At 35.3% G+C, this 24,475-nt stretch overlaps 1 protein-coding gene across 1 annotated transcript in view; it reads left to right on the forward strand.

The window, feature by feature from the left end:
- Positions 1–24,475, forward strand: part of CFAP47 (cilia and flagella associated protein 47) — a 262,195-nt gene that overhangs the window by 124,983 nt on the left and 112,737 nt on the right. Inside the window, 2 exon segments of the mRNA XM_058829276.1 lie at positions 7,623–7,734; positions 16,472–16,609. Coding sequence (XP_058685259.1) covers positions 7,623–7,734; positions 16,472–16,609 — 250 coding nt within the window.

Here is a 24,475-nt window from a genome sequence, read left to right on the forward strand (position 1 = left end):
TTTTCAGATGTGAATGCATTTGCATTTCTAATATATTTGTACTTTTATCGCTGGAAGAAGTGAATGTTTTTGGCAACAGAACTATTTTCTCTGCTTTTCTGTTTTGTGTGAACTCAACTGTTTTTTGTGCCAATGTAAGTGAAAGGTACAGAAATAAAAAAACTTCAAAATGAATACATTGAAATTATTCATGGTATGTATTCTTCAGAAATGTTCCATTAAATGAATTTATGGCAGCTGTAACTGTTCCAGGGTGAGCTCTGTCTGTCTGACTGAACTTTGACCTCCTTGAGGGTGTTCAACCTGAAATCTGTTTTTGATTAGTTTTGTGATGTGGGGGGAGTTTGTGCTTTTTTCATCTCTGTGAAATACTGCTTGACAGTCCAACTGTGTGTGCTCTTTTCTCTCTGGGACCTTTGGGAGAGAAATAGTAAGGTCAGCTATTTCATTCATGTATGCATATAATAAATTAATCAGGGTGAAAAATGCATTTTCTCTATGTGAGATTCTTACCCAGAAGCAGTTGCAGAACAGTTGTTGGAGCAAGGTGTGCTGGAATTGCTGGAAAAGGCACGATTACAAAGCATGCTGGAGTCTGGAATCTGTCCCCTCCACAAAGCAAACAATATTAATCACTTCCAGCACTCTCCAGCAGATGTCATGTCGTGTCTTGTGCTATTGGAGTGAGCAAAGATCATTTGCTTGCTTTTATTTCCGAAACGGTCCACCTGTAAGTTAGGATTTAATCACTAAATCCAGAACATGATCACAGGTATCTGTAGTTATTAGGGGAATGCAGAAAACCTTCTTTAAGAGATGTGACCCACAGCCTTGTTGGAAATGCCAAATAAACATTATTTACTCATATGTATATAGCATAAAGGGCAACAGGAAAAAACAAATACTCTAATTTTGTTGCTGCTGTTCATTTTGTTCCATGCTGCCTGATTACTGTAATATCTGGGTAGTCTGTGGTGAAGCAGAGCACTGTTTTTGTTTCCCTTGGGGGCACTTGTTGGCAGCCCAATAACTCTTCCTCCTTTTTAATCCAGCATCTTTGACAGTTTTCTGTATTGTGCTGTAGCTAAGTTGGTGATTAGGTAGAGGAAATGTTGTCAGTCTTGGCAGACAGAGAAAAGATAATCCAAAAAGTAATAGTTTTGGATGTGTTTTTGATAGGATCTTTTGCAATTTTGTTGGCTAATGAATATCTTCATTACTGAATTGGTTGGTTGATGTGCCCCATACACCCTGCATCACTGGAATATGAAGTAATTTCTCATAGATTAACTGGGACATACATGATATTAAAAAAAACCAAAACACACAAGAATTTCATTTACTGAAGTAATAAAGCTCAACCTATATCAAGAATGGTATGTTATGTGTCAGTAGCTGACAAACATAGTAATTTACAGAAAAGTCCATAAACAATTTTCTGCACGATGAATACTTTGCAATAAGTAATTTAGCTGAACTAATACTTGGGGGTAATTTTGCCTTGGAGTTGTAAATATAGCTTCACTATTCCATTTTAATAACTGAATATATTAAACTATAAACTTAACAAAAAACTTCATTTCATTAAAAAATAAAATTACATTATATATACATGCTACTCTGTTTCTCATATTTGCTGTATTTTTCTAATAGTCTAAGCCAAAATGAGGGTGCTACTGTAAAAGTGACAATTTTGAATGAAATTTAAGTCTGGAAGGAGGAAGAGGGAAATAATCCTTGTCTTTGCTGCAGAAAGACAGCCTTCTTCCAGCTGAATAATATTTTTTTCCTTTTCAATCATATACAGAGGGTTTATGTCTGGGGCAGCAATATTTTTTGTATATGTGTCTTTGCAACCATTAGCGTGGATCTAGAGTTGGGGAGGGAAGAAGTGCCTTTGCAGTTCAGTGGAGGTCATGTGCATGACTCCATCAGTCTACCTTTAAAACTTCTATGCAAAACCCTTTCAGTGCTCACAAAGCTTTCCATGATTAAAAATACAATTTCCATAAATTCCTTTGAAAAATGTGAATGGTTTTATGAACTATTTTCTACTGATTGATGTGTAAACCTTAGGGAACTGCTGCCACTGTGCTCCTTGTGGTTGGTTCTAGAGGATCTTGCAACAAATAGTCTTCCTTGTAATTAACTTATTCCTGGATATGAAAAAACCCCCAAAAACATCACAACAGAATTTATAAAGAATTTGTGCACATATAACATAAGCCAGAGAGCACATCCTTCTCTAATGATGAATTAATAGAAGGTAAGTGTCTGCAGTGTAAATGGATTTTAGTGTCTGTAAAATTACATTCAATTCCTCCTGGGAGAAGGAAGTGTAAAGCATTTCTATGAAAATCCAATCTCTCAGTCTCATGACAAAACTTTTAATGCAATTTTCTTGTTTATTTATATAAATCTTTGTCTACTGGATATAAATAATTGTCAGATGCATTGGTGGCTCCTTCTAATGATACCTTTGATAGAAACTTTAGCTATATAGGTGCCTAATTCTTTCAAGGCATGGTTGTGCAATATAATATAAAACTGTGTAACTGTTTTTCTCAGTGCAGTTCAAATTAGATGCCATTACAGTAAACTCTCCAGAGGAATCTCAAGACCCAGTTAAATTACCTTTCAGGCATTAGGTAATACAAACTGTTAGTATTTTATAAAATTGTAGAATAAATACATAATGAAAAAAATATTAAATCCTCTGTTTTTCAGTGTGTTTACCTCTATTCCCTCTATATCCATTTTAGGTTTTGACAATGTCACTGAGACAATGTCATGAAGGTTGGGTATTTGTAACAAATGTCTCAAAGTAATAAAATTATGTACCATAAACATTTAATGAGGGGCTTCCCTGTTCAGCCTAGATCTTTTTTAGTAATGTATCTGAGATTTTCTGAGAATGAATTCTGTGCAAGTGCAGTAACCTGGTTGCTCAAGGTCAGGTTTATCTTCTTTAACAACGAGTGGATCTGTGTACACCATAATCCTTCAATTTTTATCTGGTAAGCAATATATATGTGGTGAATAAATGTATATTTATAGTAATATATTTATATATTTATTGGTTCAAAGGGCTACAGAATCTAAGAATAACTCTAGTTGCCAGGTGTCTTTTTGATGACTAGCTGTGAAATTTTTAGATCAATTAAGGGCATAGTAAGGTCTTAGGTCAGATTTGATTCTTGAAATGTGTTAGTGGTCTTGATAGGTGGCCTGGTTTAGGAACAAATCTGGATTATGTAGCATTCTTCATTATGCAGAACTCCAGATTGCTGCTCAACAGGCAGGAATTATTTGGAGAATATCCTTAGTGCAATGCAAAGATGTTTTATTTCAGTGTGGTAACATGCTGGTGGCAAAATAAGAGTAATTGCAAGAATTAAATGAGTTCCTAGTGACTCAGGAATTTGGAAAGTTTACTCTGAAAGGTGGATGAGGGAAAGAAATGTTTTTTTTTTATGGAAAAACAACCATTCTTGACAGTTTTGTAAAGTCTGGTTGTCAGATTGATCAGTGACTCCCACAGATACAGTTCTGGCCTAGAGTCAAAGAGCATTAACTTTTTGCTGAGTAGAGCCTCGCAATATTGTTAAAGAAACCTCAGAAACAATTCTCAAATGGAAACCTTGAACATATTACTGTCTGACTTTGTTTTACTAAAAGACAATGGAGTTTGATTATATTCTTACATCCATTCACCACTTGGCCTTGAAGTTTTTGGAGTTATGCTTATTTGGTTATTCAGCTCTGGAAAAAGTTACAGTAATTTTGAAGTTTGGTTTTTACATTTCTGTTCATGTTAAATAGCCATATTACAGTTCTGCAGGATGAGTTTTCAAACCAGTGACTGATATATTAGTTTAAAATTGCAGCATTTTATACATACACTCCATTTATACTTTCTGGCTGTGTGTAAATAATGACTTGATATGTAAGACAATGGAGAATACTATAATTTAAAAAAAAAATTCTTGGATATGGATTGCTTTAAGAAAATGTTGTGCAGAGTCACAATGATAACTTTAATAATAATTTACATTTTGGCTCAATTGCATTATTCTGCAGTTCTGGTTTCCTGAGTGATAGTGATGTAACGTATTTTAAGAAACTGCAATTATTTATGCCTGATAAATTTAGTGTATTCTTCAGTGTGTATCTGCAGATCTGCCTGTTTCAGTACTGATACTGTGTGTAAGTACAAAGCTCTGGAACCTCAGCCTTGGTGTGGGTTCTGGTTTATCTGCCTGTAATTGTTCATCTTTCTCTCATCACACATCAGGACAGAAGCTGACAAACTGCCTCTCCCACTAACTGGAAGGAGTAATTCTATATCTTGACTCATTTTGAATAGCTTGTAAATCAATATTATTTTTGTTGTTGATAAATGCACCCCAATTTATGCCTTATTTTCTTCATTCAAAATGTATTTGTCTAACAATAGTGATCCATAAAAGATTTTGTTAGGCATATTAAGGAACCTTCAGGAAGACAGTATTGTAGATTATGATAGGATATCAGGTTATTCAGTGCTACATCTGTGACTAAAATTGTGTTCTGTTCTTACATATAATCCTCATAGAAATGCATTCTAATAAGAAATAGCTCCCTCTCTGATAGAAGAAAGTTAACTTAAAGCTTACTGTGCATAAATTCTTTTGTTGCTTCACTCAAATCTTTTCTCTAAACTTATGAAATCTTTGCAACTACTTATTGTTATAAAAATCTGAAATTTCTGGACTTTCCACTATGTGTACTTTTAAGTTCTCCAACTTTTTCACTTTCTGAGTATTCCTGGATGTTTTGTTATTTTGTAATAGACCTGCAGTTAAGCAGAGACATGTTATAAACATTATGCCATTTTAGAATCCTGAATGTCTGTGAACAAAAGAGAATGATTCTTGGTATGAATTCTGATATTAGGATAAATTGCCTGTGTGCATGGGCAAGCGTGGGCATGCACTTTTAGTATCCATTTGTCATCTGAGGTTGATCATTTAATTAGTCTCAGTAACAGAGCTGATAAATCACGTGGCCATTGGAGCAAGACAAAATTCTATTTAAGGAACACATGAGAGGTGCCTGGTGAGTGATGTCTGTCACAGCCATAAACCTTCTCAGGAGGTTGGAAGTAGGAGACTTTGTTGTGAACACTGCTTGGAGATTGGCTAAAGTGTGATTCACTTAAATAACAGAGACAAATAAATGAATGGTAAATGAATGGGGGTGATTCCTTGATGGTGAGTATTTGTGTTACAGCTCTGGAATAACAAGCAGCATGAGGAATGTTTAATGAGTTTAATGACTGCAGTAGGAAAGGTGACAGCAGGCTGAGGTCAGCATCAGTTATGTACAAATTTTAGTGAGCATCTGAACCTAAAAGGTTTAATCTGATGCAGGACAGGAGAGGGAAAATCCCTCCATGTCTCTTGATACAGGATCTGGTTTCAAACACTGAAACAGTGGCCATGTGTGTACTGATATAGTTTCATTGCTTATACTCTGTCTTTTCTTACTTGGTTAAACAGTCACTTCCTTGAGATTAAAAACTTCATTTTAAAATAGTTCAGCTTCTGTTAGTTCACTACTCTGAAAAAGTGTCCAAAATTTCTCTTGAATGACTGAAAATCAAACTTCCAGTCCATATTTACTTATCAGCAATCCATAGGCATTTCATGTTTATAGTCAACCATGCCAGTAGTGTTCCATTTACTTTGACATCTTGTCGTAGAAACTTGTCTGGTATGTCCAGTCTTTGCTAGAAACTGTACTACCCTACCCTTCTGCTTTTTACCCAATTTAAATTAATCACATTTATCCTACTTTTACTTCTGTCTCCATATTGCTTTTTCCTTAAAAAGAAATCTCATTTTAACTGATTTTATTTGTATCCCTAGTAATTTGCTGTCATTTCTATTCTAGCTGTATTTTTAGGTACTTATCCTTTACTTTTGCAACATTCACTGTAAACTGAAATGGAATAGTCCATAAATGTAGGAGTGTGACTAATTTATTGTTTATATTTTAAAAAATGAATCTTCCTCATCTTCAGTAACAGTCCCACCTTTCCTATGCTTTGCTCTTTGTTGACAACTTAAAAGATTTTTTTTTTCAGTTTTTTTTTTTTTTCTCCAAGTGCCAATTCAACAAGTCTTTTCAACCATCTCTTTTTTAGCCTTTTTTTTCCCCCTCTTGCCAAAGTAGTTTCTTCCTATTCTTTCTGGTTGCTGTGCTTTTAATATCCAGTTTGAAATGCAGATTTACTGGGGGAGAGGAAGACTGTTGCTTGACAGGTTTTTCCCTCTGTTTCTTGGAATAGAAATTCGGGATTTAGAAGAACAAGTGCCTGAAAAAGGAGTTACAGTAACATAAACACCACAAATAGCGAATGTGTTGTAGGCGATGACTGTCTGTATCAGAAGAAAAGATGATTTAAAAATTGGCTTCTTTTCTACAAAAAATAATAAGAAATTATATTTACTTTAAAAAATGAATGTGCATCTAATGCTGTTAGTGTTGCAAGAGAAATCTTTGTAGATGCAGGTATCCATGCATTGGGTGCTTGACAGGCCAGCGCTGCCTGGGGATGCCTGAACACTTCTTCCACTGATGCCTTTTCCTGACTTACCTAAAAACAGAGGCCAGGCAGAATTAAGAGAATAAAAGAAGATATATTTAATAAAGGGCCTTCAGGTACATTAAGGGCAGATGAAGTCTCCCCAAGGGGCTACACCCAAAATGGATGATGGTGATGAGTTTTTCAGACAGATATAAGTTTGGTCCATTTTCATATTGGGTCAATTCTCCAATTACAGCTTCAGGTAATGAACTCATACACCCCTGTTTGCTGCTCCCCAATTTCACTTATACTTTTCAGGGCCTGAGGCAGTAGGGTGTCCTTGAATTTCAGGCCTAGAGGGATTGTTTTGTCTGACCAAAATGTGAAGACAGTTAACTAACACTCTATATGGAATTTAGAATCATACACTAATGTAGTACAGGATTTCAAAAATATAAAAGCTAAAATTCTAAAGCATGACCACGAGCAGCTGCTCAGAGAATCCCTCTGCAGCAATCCTGTTTAAGAGAGAAAGAAATGAGATGCAATTAAAAAATACTCACCCTATATTCTCCCAATGAGCTTTACAGTTTGCAAACCCTAAAGTTCCATGTGTGAAAATTGTATTTGTCTCTCCATTGCCCCAATAGTTGCCATGCATGCCACGTATATGTGTCATTTACAAAATGTGACATATCCAAAAGAACAGTTTAATATCACTTGAGGTGCTACAAATGATGTTAAAATGACATTTTAGATTTTGCTTTGCTTTGTCTATTTAGATGGATTGGTACTGCTGAACATCTTTGTTATATTTCTAACGAAAATGTATGTAAAATATTAAGGGCCTAACTGTGCAAATCTATGCTTATGTAAGCAGTTCTGTGGTCTGAGCAATATACTTTTGATCATGTTGAGCAATGACTTCAAAATTTGTGCTTGAAATTATCTGTTTATACAAAGGGATACGAATGGATAATGTCTTGATGGTGTTCTTGCAAGAGTTACTTGCTTTTGATGAGTTTTCCTCTTTGTGATTTGTCTTCCCCAGGTGTATTCCAATCTCTCAATGCTGAGTGGTGCCCCTGATCTGGCTGTCAACCCAGAGGACACCGCTGCTTACACTTTGAGTATCTCTCCCTGCAGACGAGGAGTCTTTCAAGGTACCATTTAGAACTCAAATCTATAAAATATCCCCATAAATTAGCAGGTTAAATCTGTCTGCACCTAATACTTGCATTTGTTCTACATAACCTTTCTTCCGGAAGCAAGGTTATCATTACTGGTGATTCAGATTTTTAAGCTAGCTAGTATTTTTTATTTTTAAAGGTATATTACTGCTAAATATGTGGTCAGATTCTTCAAATATGCCAGCATATGAAAATTTTATGCATTTAATTGGTCTCATGAAAATTGACTAAATAGGCAGTAATGATTTTTGAATTATCACCAAGTTTGTGGATCTAAATTTAATTTTCCAAAAGCTGTTTAATCCCTGTAGTTATGTTAGTAGTACTTGTACCAAAGATGTAAAGGCAGAGACCAGAATTTGATTATTTCCCTTAAATAATTTTCAATCTGTTGGTCACAAGGAAAGAGTACACAAATAGAATGCAGGGAACTCGGTTCTTTCTTTGACATATATGGAGACTGGGGGAGATCTAAAATTAATTGTACATAGTTCACATCCATCCATGTTTATAATGGTATTCTTATGATACAATAGCAAAATTCTTGATTGCTGTAACCAATGTCAGAGTCCCATAATTAATGTTTTGTCCTGATTTTCTTTTTTTAAATAAAAAATCATGTCTAAAAATTTTTAAATATTTGGTAATGATTCTAGAATTCCATCGTGCTCATTATTTACCTCATAATGTGAAAAGCATGGTTTTGAGAATGCAGCTGTACAATCAGTCTTTGTCTTCCCTGTAGGGTAATTATTGTAGTAACTCTCAGGAGAGAAAAGTACAAAGGTGTTTGGGAGGGAATTATGAAAACAGAAGAGACCATCCAAAAGGAACCGAACAGCACTCAGGAAAAGAGCTGAACTTCTTAAATGAAGGGTTTCTCAATAACAGATAAATCTCTCGATACAAAATGCTTAGTGTGTAGTTTTGAATTTGTGAGTTCCTAACTCCAAGGACTTGATTCTGCTACATTCTTGGACAATTGAGATTAATGACAGCTGTTTTCTCAGCATTAAAAAGCTATTAAGGCTTGTCCCTGAGGATGTCAAACTATGCTCCTTTGGCCATTTTGTTTTTAGTACCTGATATGTAAAATGTAACTAATAATGCCATCTCAATTCACAAGTGATTTGTGCAAATAAATTAATACTTGTAACAAGGCTTGGCCTAGTGCCATAGGAAGATTTCAGTGCCCTGATCTGTAGCCCTGGAAAAAAAAAAAATCACACTATATGAATAAGAATCAGCTTTCAATGAAGTTGTAACCATCAAAAATGTGCACCAGGAAATATTGAGGATATACTATATTTTAACATGCCTTTTTTTAAGCATTAAAGATTTAGGAATAGTCTCTTCTTCTGCCTTAGAAAATCCCCAGTACTTTTATATATAATGAAAGTTTCAGTAGAAGAGGCTCCAAGGGATCTATAATACAGCAAATTAATACCAGGTGATAAAAGCAATGACTTCAAAGGGACATAGATGGCCTGTTCAGATCTACATCTCCAATGTTCTCTCCTCCCCTTGCCTTCTATCACAATGGTTTCTATTATGTTTTAAAGTATTACATGTCCACTGAGTGAAAAAAGAGAGAGCAGTCAGTTTCTCTAACCTAACAAAAAGTTACTGGATCAAATGCTGGGAAGCCACATCTGCACTTTTTCTCAGAAAAGTTCATTTATTTTTCACTTTAAAATAAATTGTTAGAAGGGTAAAATTATCCTTTGAAAAGGACAGGACCCAGTTATGTACAATCCACCCCCTGGTTCAGGGCTTGCTTTAATCACTGCCTCAGGAAATCATGTTCATCCTTCCCCTGGAACAGAGACAGGTTTGGCTCTCTCAAAGAAATCTGTGCACACTCTCTAATCATTCAGCTGCTGTCTCAGGGAGAGGTGTGGAGGGAAAAGAGGACACTATCACAGGTCTGAAAAGTAGCAGCTCTTTTTGTCTGATGTTAGCTTTGATGTAAACCTAACTACCAAGTGACCTATCTAAGGTAATGTGTTAGGAAGTGCTTTCTTTGTGGTTTCAAGGAGAATGGAAGTGTGTCTACTTCAGACTGTGCAAGACTGGGAAGTCAGATTTGTTCTCCAGAGCAGAATTTCCAGGTCCTGAGAAGCTTCAATGTCAAAGATTTATATATATATATATATATATATATATATATATATATGAATGCATTTTTGGCTTTCAGGATATTTCAGCAGCCAGCCTGAATCTTGAGAATCAGAGATAAGATGTAGGTGATTCAAGTGGGAATTAGGCAGAACTCAGGAATCTTAATCCTTTCTAGGTTCAAGATGCCACAAGAAAAGTATAATTTAACACCCTCCACCCCTCCAAAGAAAGAAGAAAAAAAAGTGTTCTCTATTCAGTCTAGTTAATCCGTTTAGAAGGAAGAAAATAATCCATGGGGTGAGCAGTTTAGCTTGAATGACTGAAAATAAAAACCAGTGCTCCAAAGCTATCTGCAGAGAGTAAATTTTATCCTGCAAGGAAAAAAAGAACAACTGTTTTGATACCTAGCTGAAGACTCTGTCGTAATATCAATGAATAATTTCAAGTCTAGAACTTCCTAGCTTGTAAGCATAAAACTTTGTAGCCTTGGTGTTCTAATACGGTTTTTGTCATATTCAAATAAATTCTAGTGAAAGAACTTTTACCACATAAGTTGTACTGAGCAAATGGTTTGCATTTTTCATTTATTTTCAAAGTCCTTTTATTTTCAGAATTATATAGCTGCAAAATTATGCTGCTTTTGCTTTCTGTCTTGCTGTTTTATGGTTGCAAAGCTAAAAATGGGCTCAGTTATTTTCCAAAGCCCATTTGGAAGCATTCCAAAAGAGGGCTAATATTACATGTTTCAACCAGGTTGTAGGTGCATGACAGCTTTAACACAGAAATAATAGCAAATAAACACCTCAAACAAGATTCTGTCACTACATAAAATTCTTCAGCAGTCTGTTTTCAGAGTAATTGAGCAATTTTCTTTAGGTTTGATAAAGCATCTTCTACAGCTGCTTTATATTTTATCAAGTTTTTATTTGTGCTTTCCACAGAATAGACCAGATTTTTTCCAGAATACAAGAAAACTCATAATACTTGAATATGTCTTGTACAGAAAACCCACACACCTTTCACAGCCAGTGCCCTTTTATTCATACAATCCCCTAGCATTTTGAAAGGAGCTTTCTAGCTTTATGTCTTATCTTTCATTAATTTTTAAACTAAATCTATGTTTAGTAGGAAGTGCTTTTCCATGCTGCTTAGAAACTTAAATTGAGGAAAAAGGGCAGCATGTTCCAGGCCTGTCAGATGCAGTTGTAGTGAGGTGGTGAAGATCATGCCTATATGTGCTGGCCTGTAAATGAGTGGATTGAACTTGTTTATTTATCATTATTATCTATTTGACACTGGCATTAATAATAAAAAAAAAAGTCCATGTCTTTGCTGGAATTCTGCAAATTGATCTGCTGATCACTATAATTTCGATGGAATCATAAATACCCATGAAAAAGATTATCTTTGTAGTTCCTTGTAGCCTTTGCTCTATTTCCAGCACCTGCCTGTTTGCTTTGAGCACTTCCTCTTCACCTGCGTCACCCTGACAAATTGAGTCTGATTCATTGGTAGCAAAACAAAGATTGAAGATTGATTGGTTGCTTGATTATTGTCAATTGCTCTGCTGCATCAGCAGAGCGCACTGGGGGAGATTCTGGCATGGCCCAGCAAGATGATCCCTGGCACACCCCATCCGTCCATCCATCCATCCATCCATCCATCCATCCATCCATCCATCCATCCATCATCCATCCATCCATCATCCATCCATCCATCCATCCATCCATCATCCATCCATCCATCCATCCATCATCCATCCTTCATCCATCATCCATCTCCATCCATCCATCCATCCATCCATCCATCCATCATCCATCATCCATCCATCCATCCATCCATCCATCCATCCATCCATCCATCCATCATCCATCCATCCATCCATCATCCATCCATCCATCCTCCATCCATCCATCCATCCCATCCATCCATCCATCATCCATCCATCCATCCATCATCCATCCATCCATCCATCATCCATCCATCCATCCATCATCCATCCATCCATCCATCATCCATCCATCCATCCATCCATCCATCCATCCATCATCCATCCATCCATCATCCATCCATCCATCCATCCATCCATCCATCATCCATCCATCCATCATCCATCCATCATCCATCATCCATCCATCATCCATCCATCCATCCATCCATCCATCCATCCATCCATCCATCATCCATCCATGATCCATCCATCCATCCATCCATCCATCCATCCATCCATCATCCATCATCCATCATCCATCATCCATCATCCATCATCCATCATCCATCCATCCATCCATCCATCATCCATCCATCATCCATCCATCCATCATCCATCATCCATCATCCATCATCCATCCATCCATCATCCATCTCCATCCATCCATCATCCATCCATCCATCATCCATCCATCCATCAATCATCCATCCATCCATCATCCATCCATCCATCCATCCATCCATCCATCCATCATCCATCCATCCATCCATCCATCCATCCATCCATCCATCCATCCATCATCCATCATCCATCCATGATCCATCCATCCATCCATCCATCCATCCATCCATCATCCATCCATCCATCCATCCCTCATCCATCCATCCATCATCCATCCATCCATCCATCATCCATCCATCCATCCATCCATCATCCATCATCCATCCATCCATCCATCATCCATCATCCATCCATCCATCCATCCGTCATCCATCATCCATCCATCCATCATCCATCCATCCATCCATCCATCCATCCATGCATCCATCCATCCATCCATCCATCCATCCATCATCCATCCATCCATCATCCATCCATCCATCCATCCATCCATCCATCCATCCATCCATCCATCCATCCATGTGCAGTTGGAGCTCCAGGCTCCTCTTCCCTTCCAAATTGTGGTTTCATTGTCACATTAAGAAGAGGTGGTGAGAATTATAAACAAAACAATGCACCTCTTTATTAAATGCTACAAAGCCATATAAGAACGACAGCTGACAGCAAGATTTGCCACTTGCTCATTTCTCCTTGGTATGAGTCCTAAAGATTGATTATCCTCTTTTTTCTTTTCATTGTTGTAGGGAGCAATTAATTTAATCCTAGTATACAAGTAAATAGTAGGATTTACAGAAACTACTTAGAATTTACATGTCTCATCATAAAGATTTGCCTAGGAAAAATAGAGATTATAATGTTTTGTACTAACTGACAGTAAATATACTTTTTTTTTATTTTTTTTATTTTTGGTCAGTAAAAAAACAACAGGAAAAAGAATTGGCCAGATAGCTGCATAAATTACACTCATCTTGTTAATTTATCTTCTTTGTGAAATGTTTCTGTGGGAGCAACTGTACATAGATTTCATAGGCCAGAAAAAAAAAAAAACAAAACAAAAAACAGGAAAAGAGAAATACTCCTCCTCCTATGTCCAAAACCTTATTAAGTTCATGTTGGTATATTTAATCCACAAGCCAAATGTTTCTTTATCTTTTCAGATTTGTGTGATGAATTCTGTGGCCTTAGAGCTTTCTGTTCTTTTTTCCAGTTAAAACATTGGGATACTGTGGACTTCTATCATGTCTCTGCAGCAGAAAGTAATCATGCACACTATGTATCTTTCAAATATTCCATTTAAGTTATATAGAAAGGAAAGCAGTGAGCATTTCTTGCTTTCTTAATTGTATTCATGGATACAGATACAGGGGGTGTGTAGTATAAAGGCAATGAGTCAGTCTAACATGGGGTGTTGTAATTACAATTTTATTGAGAAATAAAACAGCCTGCCTCCTTTTAAAGGGATGCATCTTTGAAGCAATAGAAAGCAAGGCTTTGATATTAATACATTGACTGTAGTTGTATAAATTGTTTCAACACTGGCTAGTAAAGCTAGAAAATATGCAATGATGTTTGACCAAGAAAGCTTTAAAAGGAATGATGTGTCACCAAAAGATTTGCTCCTTGATTTATGTAAATTTTAATTATTAATTTTCAGCATAATTCTGGGAATACTTGTATTATTGCTTTTAAAAGTTTAGGATCATATATGCAAGTTTAGTGTCTTATATATATGCAAAAGAAAAACTAAGGAGTCTTGTTTTCTAAAATAGATGATGATGGCATAATTCTGTGGCCAGGTGGGAATTGTATCTCTGGGATGTAGATAAAATCTGGTTTGGTCTTGAATGTATGCTTTAAAGATTGTTTGCCATGACATTTTGGCAGGTTATGCTGTTGTGTAATGTGTGACAGAGAAGTCAGAACTGAGCAACTGGATTAAAAAAAAACCAACAAGACCCCAAACATTGAGGAGTGCTGTGCATGAAAAGATTATCATTTTTCAGTTGTTTTGTAGCATCAATAATGAAAAGTGAGATACGTCGATAAGTAAAAGTTCTGTAAGATGACTGTGCATTCACAGCCAGAAGACCAGAACTTTCTGTGTCAAAGCTCTTTAAAAGCATAGGAGCCAAGCTCAGCAGAATCACATGAAAGACGTAAAATTGCTTTTTGTAATTTTTATTTGAAATCTGTCATTTTTGATGCAGTTTCTGCACATTTCCAATGTATTATTTATGAATTCATAGAGTACAAAGTATTTTTTATTACTCTTCATTGTACAAACTCTTTTTCCCATCCTGCAAAACATCTCTTGACAGGAGTATTTTTGTAGCCCATAATTTGAATAAATTAATATATTTATGTATCAGCTGCTATCTTAGGATCCAGTAGGGGTCAGTGGGTTGCACCATTTTCTCTCAAACCAGGAGAGTATTCTAATTAGGAATACTTCCTAGGAAAATGTTCTACCCTAATTTGTAGACTTAAGTAATGCAGGTCATACTATGTACTGTCCTCACTGATAAGGATTCTGCATTTTAGATTTGACATGAAATTAATACTCTTTTTTTCTTTTGTCATTTGCAGTTCTTGTCAGAAATGATTTTATTTATTTTCCCCTACTAGAAAAAAAAAATCAAATAGCTTTGGTCCAGTTGTAGATATTTGATGCCTGTGAAAATTATGAAAGGCGATTTATGAATATTTTAAAATTAAGCAGATAAACTGAGTTATAAAATGTATGCCATCTGTAGTAAAACTCATTACTTTTTCTAGAAATACTTTGGCAGTTTTAATTGAGAGCCTTGCTCAGATCTGTATTCACCACATCAGTTCAGCCACCTTTATCGATCAAGATTATAACCTCATTATTATTAATTCTGTTTGTTTGAGATCTGGTTTTCATAAAGGAGGAAAATGGAGTGTCAGCAATTATACTGCAATTCTTCACTGATTTTTTGATCGTGCAATTGGTGGATTATCAGCACAGTGGTTTAGCAATTCAAGTAGTTTTTAGTTACCACAGTCCCTCTCACAGCTCTTGAAATATTCTTGAATATTAGTAATTTATTCTGTTGGAACTTTTCAAGCATTCTAATATTTGCTGCAAATAAAAATTAATTATTCGAGTGCTTCAGCAAATTACTTTGATGCTTTTGAGAATACGTTTTGTACAGAGAACAGAAGTCAATCTTGGTTTTACCATCTCATTACTTAAAACTGTGATCATGCCTGTTATGTCCCTCTTCTCCCACACTCATATATGGACAATTCATGATTCTGAAATACAGAAAATTGGTAAAAAAAATCCTCCATGGTCACTGGAAGGAAGAACTATGAGGAAACATTACTAAAATTTTAAAATTAAGTGTAATAAAATATTCTTTACTGTAAGAAGTTGATAGAATTTATGAATGTAGTGATTTTCAGCATTTAGCCAAGACTTTTTGATCAACTTCAAAGGTATAATTTTGCAATTTTTCTACAATTTTTTGCAATGTATTTGAATATTGAAGGACAGTAACTTAGATGCAAGTAGAATGTTATGTGGTACTTCCAAAAGTTTGTATAGATTTAAAATTTTTAGACAGAGGCACAAAATGGAAGAAATTAAACCTGCTAATTGAAGCCAGTATATCAAATCTTCCAGAATAACGTTAATGTTATTTAAAGGCACCTATACATACTAGATTTTGTGTTATTAAATAGAGATATGGCAATTTAAAAATTCAGGATTTACAGTCTCTCCCTATTTTATCTTCTTGACATATTTGATTACAATTTAACATACAATACAAAAATGTATTACAGGACTATTTTAACTGTTACAGTTATTCTCTTATAGCACTGGAGTGAGACACTGTCATTTAAAAAGAAATTACAGAAACAATCAAGATTATGCACAGAAAACTGAGTTTGGAAAAAGATACATTTAGTGACCACCAGATTTTGTAACTTTTATGAAGTCCGTGTTTGTGTTGTGTTTCCTACTACTGATCTTTTCCAGGTGCTCATTATGGATCTCTTCAGGCAAGTAGAAGAGCCCTCTGAGGACAAAAAATGGTTAATTTCCTTGCACTCACTCAAGATATATTTTTTAATATCATAAATTATAATTGGATGGCTGACACCTGGAATGGAAGTTTTACTTTATTTTCTATTAGTTTCAAGCTGAGGAAATACTTGTTCATGTCTGGCAGTCTGTTTTTGTGAGGCTAATGCCTGGGTAATACAACACCTGGTATCTATTTGTTTTAGGTGTAATTTCATTTGTTGCTCAAGATGAAGACCAACAGCAGCCTCAAGGCAGCAGCTCACCACAGAAGACAGATGGTAAAAAGGCCCTTCAGAAACTGTCAGCAGGGACTCCACAAGCTCTTGATGCAGGTAACTTTGGTGTGTTTGTTATTATGGATGCATATGTTGTCAATTTTTATAAAATTGTATCGTAATGTGTTTTAAAATTAAATGACTATTTAGTATGCACAGCCTACAAACAATGTATGAAATTCTCTTTTTATGCCTTTTTGAAACGTTTTTATGAAATGTGAAGCTGAGTTTTTTCTTTTCCTTTTTTTCTCCCTTCTTTTTACAACAATGTCACTGACTTGCTTTTTGTTGGAGAGGGTCAGAATGTTTTTAATGCTTTCTTTATAGTTCTCCAGTAATAGTGATGGTGCTGATGTCAAACAAGCTTTTTCTGGACTTCATATCTCTCTACTTCTTTTCACTGTGAAAAATCTTTCTTATAACAGTGAGTCAGAGATAACTCCTTTGGTACAATGAAATCAGAAAGAGAAAATTACAGAATACCTACTTACTTTCATATTGTCACCATCTACTTTATTCTAAGCAGTATCTGCATTACTTTTGAGATTTCAGGTGTTCCAGAAGAATACTTCTGTGGTTACACCAAATAAACAAATCAGGTTTTTTGTGTTTTTAGATTAATTTCTCCTCTTTCTTATTTATGTTTGCAAGTTTAACTTTGCCTACAGAATCATGTTTTATCCTTTTAGTATTCAATCTTGTATATATTTAAATTATCAAGCTTTTTTTTTTAATGATTAAAGAATATTTCTTGCATGGAAAGCCATGAAGGTAAGTTTCAACTAAAAAAGTTGGTTTACTCGATATTGATTCTTAGGAAATTGAGAAGGTCTTCAAATTGGAGTTCTCTTTGTCTTTATAACTGTATTTTCTAGATAAATTGAAACTAGAATTTATCAAGATCTAAAAATAATTAGAAGCTAATTTTTTCAATATATTAGAAAAAAAATTAGTCAATTTGAATATCAGAAAGTAAGTTCTTTTATAGTCTATTAATATCTGTACAGCAACGGGGAAGTTGGTTGACATTAAAACTCAGCATCTAATTGGAACTTTATAAAAGAAAGATTTTAACAGACATTAAATTAAGGTGATATATGCAGATAATATAGTAGAGACAAGAATTATAAATTTCCAGATATTAAGTGGAATTAATAATAAAAACAATATAAACAATAAAAACAATAAAAAACAATATAAAGGGTGATTCCAGGTAAACAGGAGATAACTTATAGATCTCTTCTGAAAGCCTGAGAATATTAATGAAGTTAGTTAAGCTACAACTACCCAAATGAAACATTTCTTCTTATGAGGTATTTGCAAATTTAGGAATCATCAGTCCAAAACTAGCAGCACAGCCAAACACAAAGGATGTAACTGAAAGTAACTGAACATAGAAGGTTAAGCTGGAAAATAATTTAGGAGAGTGGATGTCTCAGTACTGTCCTTGTCACTGATGTGAGGATGCTGTTCGTAGGTAGAAAATACAATGTGACTTCATGGTTTGCTGTTATCTTTGCTGATAATAATTTTGCTCCATTTGATTCCCCAATGACAGTGTGAAACTGACTGGTCCATTTTTGCATTTAAAACAAATTTTAAACATGTTTAACATATTAAAGTACAATAGATTAATACAATAAAATATCAGTCTAATAACTTGCTGAGAGGAGCCAGGTAAGCAGCCCCAAATCAGCTTCCTCTTCTGTTGCACACTAATTTACATGGAAATAATTACTCCCACACAGAGAATCCCATTGGTAGCTGGAGCAGTCTGCACACCTTATTCCTATATGGCTGCCTCAAGTTATTCCATCTTCTCTTTAAGTTGCCATTTTTTGCTATTTTTGTGCAACTGTAGTTTTATATCTTTGTCTTATTGTGACCTACATGTTTCTAGTAAACTGTACTGACTCAAGCTGCAGGACTGCTGGCGATGTTTAGGGCATCATTAGGATTGCTTTCCTAAGTGGACTTAAAGTAGGATGTGACATGACCCTTCCCTAGTACTGTGTCACTTAATAAAAGATTTTTTTCTTCTTCAGTGCAGTGGATATACCCTTACAATACTCACATCACAAGCTTCAATCTCACCTTTAAACCCACCAACTGCATTTAGTCATTTCACAGAACATTATCTGTCATCACAAGCGTTTACCTGTACCAGACATCTGCACCTTTTGCAGCTGAAGAAAAGTACCTGCTGAAAATAGCTAAATAGACATGGAATACAGCAAGATCTGGTCTAAAATATGTGATAGTCCTCTTCTGAAATTACTTCAAAGAGGATCTAACAAAGTCTTAACTTTATCCTGCATAGTTTTCTTCTACAACAATGTTTTTTGAAGCAGTTTTACATTAAAATTAATTATTGTATGACTTTTCATAGTAGAATGAAGGATGTATGTTTCCAAGATTTAGGATTTATGAATTGCAAAGTGAACACCAGTAGTAGAATGAATACCCCTTGCACTTGTCCAAAGGCATTATGCAATGAAGAAGTGAATCTTGAAAGTGAGAATCCCCAGAGCACTGGGACAGAAAGTACTGGACTTCTGATGCAGAGAAAATGGATATACAGACTAAAATCAGTATAGTTCAAAACAAATACGAGGTTTTCCATAGCTGAGTAAAATTAGGAATAAACACATGAACACCAAAATTTTGTGTCTTGCTGTTAGTCAGGGAAAATTATTCCTTTTAAACATAGTAGAAACTACTACCTTGTTATGTACTCCTCAACATTCAATATCATCTTTGGGTACACATACATATGCATTATGTAGATATAGATATTATTATTATTTACCTTTTTCCTTTTTTAATTTCTTCTTCAAATTACATTGTAAGTAGGACTGCAGCAGCAGATGTTCATTTCTAGATGAGCTTTCATACATTCTTTTTATAATTTCCATCAAAATCACTCATTATGCTCTTCCAATTCTTCAGAATCTTAGGATTCTGAAATTTGTTTGTATTTTCTTCTTTTTCAGATGTATTAACAAAAAAGCACATTTTGTTCTTGCAGTAAAAAACACAGCAATTCCTCGTGACAAATCCTTTTTATGCTGCCTTGTACAAGAGGGGAAAAGAGAAAACAAACCAAAACCCAAGTAGAAAAATGTCTGCAGAGCAGATGTAGTGACAGGGGCTTGCCCCTTTCTAAACTGGTGTGGGGCTTTAGTTCTTTCCAAGACATATTTCTGTCTTTGAAGAGAAGAGGTCCTAGGGTTTCTTTTCTCATGGGAACCAAAAGTAAAACGAGGCTAAGTGGTTGCTAAGACTGAAAGTAGAATGCTGCTTTTCTTTCATGTAAGAGTGATCTTTAGATATTCCTATATTATAAAGTGCTAAAATCAGAAATAAATGTTAGCCATTAATTGGTATTTGTTTCACAGTCTCAATAAATGCTACACTCCTCCGATAGGAGTGAAACCTCCTAAACTCCCAAAGTAGAGGAAATTTTTCTGCTCTGGAGTTCATGGTAACTTCTTGAACTGAAGTGGCTGAATGTTCCTGTGTTGTGCTCTTTTCTGTGCAGCCCTTGGGCCACAGGGAGGGTGCTTGGCTCAGCTCCTGCCAGTCCCACTCTGCTCCCCAGGAATCATCCCCTGGCACTGGGAGCCGAGTGTGAAGTTGCTGTGGTTTCTGCAGTGCCTAAAGCCTGCACTGCAACTGCAAATCCCCCTCTTGTCTTCCAGCATCCCTCACACTCTCTCAGCAGCAGGACTCAGCACAGACCTGGCACTTCAACAATAGCTTTTAATGTTCCTGCTGGCAGTGATGTCTCACAGCGTTTGTACAAGACTGGGCAGTTTTGTATGGGCTGTCTGTGGTGGCTGCCCATTGCCTTTATCCAAAGCTTGTACTTCCCATTTTGTTTGTCTTAGGGAATGCATTTAGATTTTTGTGTCATTGCCAAATATTTGAATTTCCTTGTACTTGAAAGGCTAAACATCAGAAAGATACACAACTTGTGAACAGGCCATGATGAAAAAGCACAGTCAGAGGGGCCAAGCCAGACATTCATTTTGGCAAAGCCTGGTTTAATTGTCTTTTTAAACCTAATTTATTTATTTAATTTTAAAGCTTCAACCAGGCTTTCAATGACAGGCAATGTTTTCCAGCCTAAGTTGTCACTGCAGTTCTTATGAGATGTCTCTGATGTCTTTTCTGTTGAGTTTAAAAACTGCTTCCAGGTGACTCTTCAAGCAACTGATGCCTTTGGAAGGTAACAGTACTTGCACATGTGCTTCTCCTGGACTTCCAGGCTTGAAATCAATCCCTGAGGGCTCAACATCTGTGGGAGCATTATGGGATATTCATATAAGGAAAATACTAAAATAATGTCTTTTTCTAGCAACTCTTGAAGTGATTACGGAGTAGCAATTGTTGAAGTAATTAAGAAGTAAACAGTACTCAGGATGGCAAAAATATTAAAAAGTTGAGCATTTTTTCATTATAATTTTTTAAAACACTCATAATAACTGAGTATATGATGCTAAATGGTAGGATTTATTCAGTATTAATGCAGTAAGATGTTTCACATACCTTCAATATATTAAAATATAATTGATACATCTCACGTGCATGTTTATTTCTGGAGTTAATGTATTTTTAAGAGGACTTTTCTTTAAAATCAATTTGAGTTACGAGCCCATAAATTTTGACTGGGTAGTTAAGCTATTTTTCAGTCCAAGCTATATTCTGTATGTTCATGCATGGTGTGCTCCAGCTTCAGATTAGTTTAAGTCTCCCTCTTCAGGGAAAAAATAAAGACCTACACAGAGAAAATAATCCCTGTGTAAATTGCATGCATATTTGCAAATTTAAGATACCAAGCGCAGCTTGGTTTGTTTGTGGGGTTTTTTGTTGGTTTTGTTTTTTGTTTTGTTTGTTTGTTTGTTTTTCTGTGTTTTTTTAATAGCATTTTTGAATCTACAGCTATACATATGCCAATGCATACAAGCTTTGGGGAATGGTATAGCATATGTAGAACATTAAGTATTAGACTGTTTTATGCTTTTTTCCTTTGTTAAAGAGATTGTTCAATTATTGCTAGCTTTCTCAGTAGGTTCCCTCCTGCAGAACTGCAGTCTGCTGGATGTTAGGAATTTTCCTGTGCCCTTTTGCGACTCGGAACAGCTTGATTCTCCCAATAAACTAACAAGTTGTTTTGAGACAATTCATATATAGCAATGCTTAAAGAACCTATGGCCCACATGGAATTTTGTGGCCCATTTAAAAATATTAACAAGAGAAATCTGTAATAGCTCACAAAGTAAGGCTGCTGATGAACTTTAGGTTGCATCACCCTTCCTGCAGCAGCTGTTGTAATATTGTTGTGTTGAGAAGGCAGGTAACGTTGCATCTGCACTAAACACAAATTAGTCACTCCTCTTGTAAACCTGTACATCTGTATATTTTTGGATATCATAGCATGTAGGATTGCATTTGCATATAAAGAGATTAAATTTTATTACCCAATTTAAATGTCTGTGATGTGCATTATGCTTGTTTTGAAAGTCTGTATAGGCTGTAAACTGTATTACTGAGAAATACATCATTCTTTCATGTCTGGCAGACCTCAAATGTGTGTATATGGAATTTCATCAATTAATAGCCCATTTAATAAATAAAAATATTTTGAAAAACAAAATCCATAGCAGAAATAATGAGTGAGGCTCACATGTCAGGTCCAGGTGTAAGCCCTTACTAGTTGTCTGTGACAGAAAACATTCAGAGTGATATAAAAAAATAACATTTTTGAAACCTAAGAGGAAATGTGCAACAGAGCAGCAGCCTCCCTGCAGCCAGTGCCCTTGTTGTTATGCTGGAGCATTTGACATGCTCTTTCTAGGTCATCATTTTTGCCTTTCCTACCTTGTCATGCTTACAAACAATTATTATTTTACCCTTTAGCAAGTAATGAATAATAAACACACAGAGAGTACATAATGGTAATGAAAAAGAGCACTAATATTTACCAGTTCCTTACAGTCATACAAGCATGTCTGGGGCTGGAGATAATGAGGTGAGGAGAGGATAGAGGGAAGGTCCCCATCAGTCTCCTCTATCATCCTTTTACAATTGCTGTGACCTGTGAAAGTGTTCACTGAGCCAGAAAACAGGAAAAAGTCAAACTTTATGGCCTGATACATGGGACAGTTCCACGGGAAGCAGAGTTCAAATCAAACATGAGAATTTTAAAAAAGTCTGACAGCGTGGAGTTGTTTTTCTAGCTGAATAATGACTTGAATCTTTCACATTAATTTAAATATTATGAAACATTCAAATTAATCTTTCACAAAAAATATATGAAATTCTACCCAAGATATTTGACATTCAAATTACTGCATCATCAACAATATTATCTAAGGGTGAGAACAGCTTCCTTCAAGGTTTATGTTCACTCCCTCAAGCAAAGGAAAGAATTGAATAAACATTCTCAGAGCCTGTTTGGACAATCTGTCAGTTAAGCTAATTTATAAATAGATTTAAAAATCCAGTAAAAAGTTTATCTATCTATCTATCTATCTATCTATCTATCTATCTATCTATCTATCTATCTATCTATCTATCTATCTATCTATCTATCTATCTATCTATCTCTACATATATCTGTATATCTATATCTTTATATATTTATATATATTTATTTATTTCAAGTTTCTGAAAACTATGTAATTCTGAGATACCAATTAAAACATTAGATCGAGTCTAAATTATGTTTTTAATATGACAGGGAGTATAATTCCCAACAGGAGAAGAAAATAAACATTTCTCCTTCCAATCTAATTTCTTCTTCTTCCTGTCGCTATTATTGTTACTATTATTACAAGTAGTGCTAGACATTCATAACTAGACAAGCCTGCACTGTGTACTACTGTTGCTGTCTGCCTTTGAAGCTAGAAATAGGTTGTTCTTGAAGACTATTTGTGATTAGGCTATTATAGTTGTGTCAGTAATTTTTTTTGTTAGTAAAATTCTCAGTTCATCTCAATGTTTTCTCATGGATGAGTTTTGTGTCCCTCTTAGATCCTCTCACCCCCTCAGTAGCCTGCTGCAATTTGCTGAGGACTTTAATTTCTATAGCAGATGGAAAATAAATTTCCAAGATGGAATTCTGGCTTTTATTTTATCCTAGACACTGGGCACACCTGCATTCTCAGACATTCAGTTATGAGATAGTTTGCTGGACTAACTAGCACAGGACCACTCATATTTTTACAGAGGAGGCAATAGATATTTCTTGTCCATTGCAGTGCTTTATTTGTTATGGTCTGTATTGTCTCTCTCAAAATATTTCTTCTGCTTTCTCTTTGGGTGGAGTCCTAATTGTTCTTGGCACAACTATGAAATTTTAGGTGTTAGGGAACTACTGTTTCCCACTGTGGCAAAAGGCAGGTGATACTTTATACATTGTCAACAGAGAGTGAGTGTATGTGTGTGCAAGAAGTTTTTTTTCAATTTAGAATTAATTGTAGAAACGTGATTAGTATTTCTGGTAATATATTAAAGTAAATTTGTGTCATTTAGGAAGAATGTTTCTTATTTCATAATGTGGTGTATACATTAATTATTATTGAATTTTAGAAAGAATTGCAGGATTGCTTTCGCTAACTCCCCTGGATTTATTGGTTATCTACACCTTATTTGCCCAGGAATATATTGAGAAATTAGTAAGAACAACCTTATAAAGTTCAGCTACTGTAAATATGGCAGACAATATCCATGAAATTAATGAAGGATTGGTTTTATTAGCATGGAATTGTATGAACATAAAGATCTTCTATTTGAAGATTAATGGAATTTTGCTTCATAGTTTCTTTTTATTATTGAAGATGTAAATTGCTCACACAACTCTACAATATGTTTTCTGAAATCTAATGAAAATCTGCCCACTTCATCACTGTGCTCAGGGTGCTATTT

Source organism: Poecile atricapillus, chromosome 1, assembly GCF_030490865.1.
Source record: "Poecile atricapillus isolate bPoeAtr1 chromosome 1, bPoeAtr1.hap1, whole genome shotgun sequence".
Lineage (NCBI taxonomy): Eukaryota > Metazoa > Chordata > Aves > Passeriformes > Paridae > Poecile > Poecile atricapillus.